This window comes from Merops nubicus, unplaced genomic scaffold (assembly GCF_000691845.1).
Source record: "Merops nubicus isolate BGI_N331 unplaced genomic scaffold, ASM69184v1 scaffold6371, whole genome shotgun sequence".
Classification (NCBI taxonomy): domain Eukaryota; kingdom Metazoa; phylum Chordata; class Aves; order Coraciiformes; family Meropidae; genus Merops; species Merops nubicus.
In genome coordinates, this window is record NW_008588896.1 from 4,516 (window position 1) to 8,711 (window position 4,196).

General features: G+C 45.1%; 1 protein-coding gene across 1 annotated transcript; it reads left to right on the top strand.

Moving 5' to 3' along the window:
- Positions 1-264: 264 nt before the first annotated feature.
- EIF4H (eukaryotic translation initiation factor 4H) lies at positions 265-4,190 on the top strand (the record flags this gene model as incomplete). Its single annotated transcript, XM_008949391.1, has 5 exons — positions 265-446; positions 1,198-1,262; positions 1,369-1,468; positions 2,118-2,183; positions 4,133-4,190. Coding segments are annotated over 5 exons (471 nt in total), but the record flags the coding sequence as incomplete, so codon positions are not given.
- Between the last annotated feature and the right edge of the window lie 6 nt (positions 4,191-4,196).

A 4,196-nucleotide genomic window follows, 5' to 3' on the forward strand; every position in this document is an offset into this window, starting at 1 on the left:
AAATGGATGAATGAGCTTCTGAGTTCACCTCTAATATATTCAAATGTATTGGTCATTTGTTTTCCCACTGAAGTATGAGGTCCTACTAGGAAGGAATTGGCAGGTCGTGAAGGAGACAGGTACAAGCAAAGAGACAGAAAAACTACCCAAAGCTGTGGAAAAATCCACTTCCAAAAATGTCAGAAGAGCAGCCGAGGAGCCCTGCAGGCTGCACTGCTGTGCTGGGGTCAGGTTCCAGAGGCACTGTGCTTCCCTTCTCCACAGGTCTCGTGGGGGTGGCCTTGGTTCCCGCAAACAGAAAGAGCTGCCAACAGAACCCCCCTTCACAGCCTATGTGGGGAACCTCCCCTTCAACACTGTCCAAGGAGACATAGATGCCATCTTCAAGGATCTCAGTGTGAGGAGTGTACGACTAGTCAGAGACAAGGAGACAGACAAATTTAAAGGTGAGTCTGCAGAGCTGGTTTGGTTGTAGCTGGCTGGTAGGGGAATGAGGCACTTCTAAAGTCACTGGAATGGGGAGTTTGGCTGCTCAAAAGCACAGTCAGCTTGTTGGCCTGTGTTTGTTCTGTGTTGACTTATGCAGGTTTCTCATTCACAAACAAGTAAACAACTTATTGGAGTGAGAGTCACTGTTACTTCCATCATCTGGAGATACAGACTAACCTGAGTGACAAGAGTCAATATTTGCCCTGCCATAAAGTGACTTTCTCAAACTTTTTCTTGTATGAGCTAAAACAAAGTCTGACCTGCTGAAGATGCAGGACCTTAAGTGTTCAGTATTTGCAGAATCTTGCTTCAGTTCAGAAAACTCCCCTTGTTTCAGCTCTGTCTTTTTTTATAGTAGAGAAAAAACAAGTAACTCAATCAGACAGTTGTTTTAGAGGATGCAAAACCAATTTCCATTGGAATTGGCCAGAGGACAGGGGGTGTATTTGCAAGTTACTTTTAGTGGAAGGGGGAAAGAGGGTTAAATCAGATAACAGGGAGTCTTGGAATAAATTCACTATATCATATGATGCACAAAATCAGAATGCAGTCACTGCTAATGGTGTTTCATTCCCAAGCTGGGTCCATCTTGCACTTACCATATCATAGCTCATGTTAGAAAGAGGAGGGAGACTCTTAGCAGGAGAAGGAGCTTCTTACAGGGGGCTTTGAAAGTGCTGCCATTAACTTGTGAGGTTCTTCTTGCAGGGTTTTGTTACGTAGAGTTCGATGAGGTGGAGTCACTCAAGGAAGCTCTTACATACGATGGTGCAGTAAGTATCCTTCAGTGAATCTGTGAAATAAATGATAAGCACAAGTCTCAAACTCTTTGGCAGCCCATAGGATACATTCTGAAGGATTCTCCCCTCTCTTTAACAGCTTTTGGGTGACCGATCACTGCGAGTGGACATAGCAGAAGGCAGGAAACAGGATAAAGGTGGCTTTGGCTTCAGAAAAGGCTGCGGGCCTGATGACAGAGGTGACTCCCATTTTCTTCAATCTCTTCCATGTAGCAGTTGTGGTTATTCTGGTGCTAACTAATGGGAAGGCAAGGCATGGAATTGAACATGAAGATTATATAGGATGGGGAAAATTTTGTGTCTAACCTAGCTGCTGCTGCTCCTGAAGTGTCTGGAATATAAATGTGCTTTGTGTTCAAAAGCTGAATTTGTTGTGACTCCTAGCCCAGGAAGTGGGACCAATACCCTGAGGAATGTACAGTGTTTTGCAGAGGACAATCATAAGCCCAACAGTCTGATCTGCTACTATTTTATCATGATGTAAGAAAAGTGAGTGAGCTAAGTGAGCACAAATGGACAAACACTTATTTTGGACTCTGTCTCCTGTTCCAGTGTAAAAATGGGCTTTGCTGCAGCTGAAGCTTAACTGAACCAAACTTGCTAAACTTCTCCATTGAATGTGTATTAGAGACTTTTCTGAGCACTTATTCTCAGTTAACTTAAACTCACCTTTTGTTCCTGTGCAACGGGACTTGGTAGTACCCAAACAAAAAGCTCTTCCAGCAGCATGACTTTGGATATTGAAGGACTGAAACTTTGGTTTGGTGTCCCCTTGATCAGTCTTTCCCACAGCTCCAGATCTGAACCCAATTGTGGCTTTTTTCCTAGGAATGGGAGGAGGTTCCCGAGAATCCAGAGGAGGTGGATGGGATTCCAGAGATGACTTCAATTCTGGTATCAGTATTAACACTTCTACAGCTAGGCAGCCTCAAAGGCTCAGAAATGTTCTCATTTTCATGTCAGCTACCTTTGTCCCTGGTACTGTTCTGATCAAATCTGCTGTGTGCCCACTTTGGACATACTACAGCTGCAGTGGGATTCTTCAGGGGAAATCTTCCATTGGCTGATAACAGAGGGAAGAGTCTTGCCTGTAAATTTTCTGAAACAATCCTAAATGACAGAATACTTGTTCAAATGTAGCCCGTGGTGTTTGTTTTAAAGCATTTCTCAAAAATGTGGCAAGTACACTTCTGAATAGTAGCAGAAACAGACAGCTCATGGAAAAGCTGATATTCTGTTCCTTCAGAGCAGAGACTTTCCTCTTCTTAAGGAGATGTGACATCATTATGTGTATCCTTGAAGCAACTGACTTCTCCAGAGATATATTAGTGTTCCAAAGCACTTCTAAGTGCAACATGTTCCTGACCTTTTAGACCTGTTACAGTAACTCAAGTTGCAGGAGATGACTGAGCTTGCTGAGTGGAAGGTAGTGATGGAGCCACTGGGTTTGCTCTTGACTTCCAGTGAGTTCTAGCCATTAGAAACCTGGATGACATTAACACAATTGCTTTTGTCCTCTGAAATCATGGGTTTGGTCCATTTTCTGATGGGGAGATGCTGGCAAGTGCAACTTTGCAATGTCTGGTCTCTGCGTGAGCGGAATGGACGGAGGAGGAGTGGGACCAAAGTGTGCCCTTGCCACCAGCATGAAACCAAAGCATGGTGCTGGAGAGGAAGCTTGCTGCAGCTCTGTGCTTAACTGCTTCGTAGCTAAGTGTTCTGGTGTCACAGCTCTGTACCCTCCTCAGCAGCTTCTGCAGGCGTGGGTGTGTTTCAGCTTGTTGGATACCCTGGGCGAGTGATTTCTGAGCCCAAAGTTCAGCATTTAAGTCTTGGTTGCTGCAGAAGCTTTTCTTCTCAGGTTGTACAGCCTTGCTCTGGATCAAGTTTTTAAAGGTGGTTGTTTGGCACTGAAGTAAGGGACAGTTCTGCAACTCTGCCTACTGCTGGAGAGGAAAATCTCAGATGGAACAAACCAACTTTCTCTTCCAGGTGGCTTCTGAAAAACTGAGTATATTCCCCTTAGGTTTGCCTACTGCTGAAGTGGAGAGGAAAATCTCAGGTGGAACAAACCAACTTTCTCTTCCAGGTGGCTTCTGAAAAACTGAGTATATTCCCCTTAGGTTTGCTGTTAGCCTGGAGAATCCTCCTCCCCTTGAGTGGGTGATGGGGACTTGGAGAGATACTGTGGGACAGTAATTGGTAGAGACTAGAACTCTGCTCAGGGACAGTTCTGGATTTCTTTGGTGCATAAACTGAAGAAATGCAGTCGGTTTCATACTGAAAGTCTGAATCTCTTCCACAGCTCTGATAAGTGAAGTAAATTCCTGGTCAGTTTATAATACAGCTAAAAAGCCTTGGGGTTTTGCTCTGGTTTTCAAAGGCTCTGTTTTACAAGGAGTGTTTGTTTCACTACTCCATAGCTATGTTCCCATTTGCTCTGCTCCTGCAGATTTCATGCTCAGGCTGTAGCCAGTGTGATCATCTGCTACAGAAACACTCTGAGTACTCCTAGCATTGTCCCTGAATTCAGCTAATGATCTCAGCAATCTGAAGTTGCAGCTGCAGCTTGTATTTTAAGCTCACTGATGAGCCACTCTCCAAGACTCCAATAAGTCTCTAGGTGGATAAGGCAGTTCCTGAACTGGGCACAGTCTGCTTGGTTTCAGATGGGACCTGTGTTAGAGACCTGTGAACAATCTGCCTGTGGACAAAGGCTCTCTCTCAGTGCCTCACCTCGGACTGACAGCAGTGACTTGCAAGGTTTCCAGTCCTCCAGATAAAACTCTAGACTAAAAGCACCACAGAATGTGCTCTTTAAATGGACTGTCTCCTCTCTTCAGGATTCAAAGACGATGACTTCTTGGGCGGCCGGGGTCGAGGCACCCGCCCCGGAGACCGGCGGCC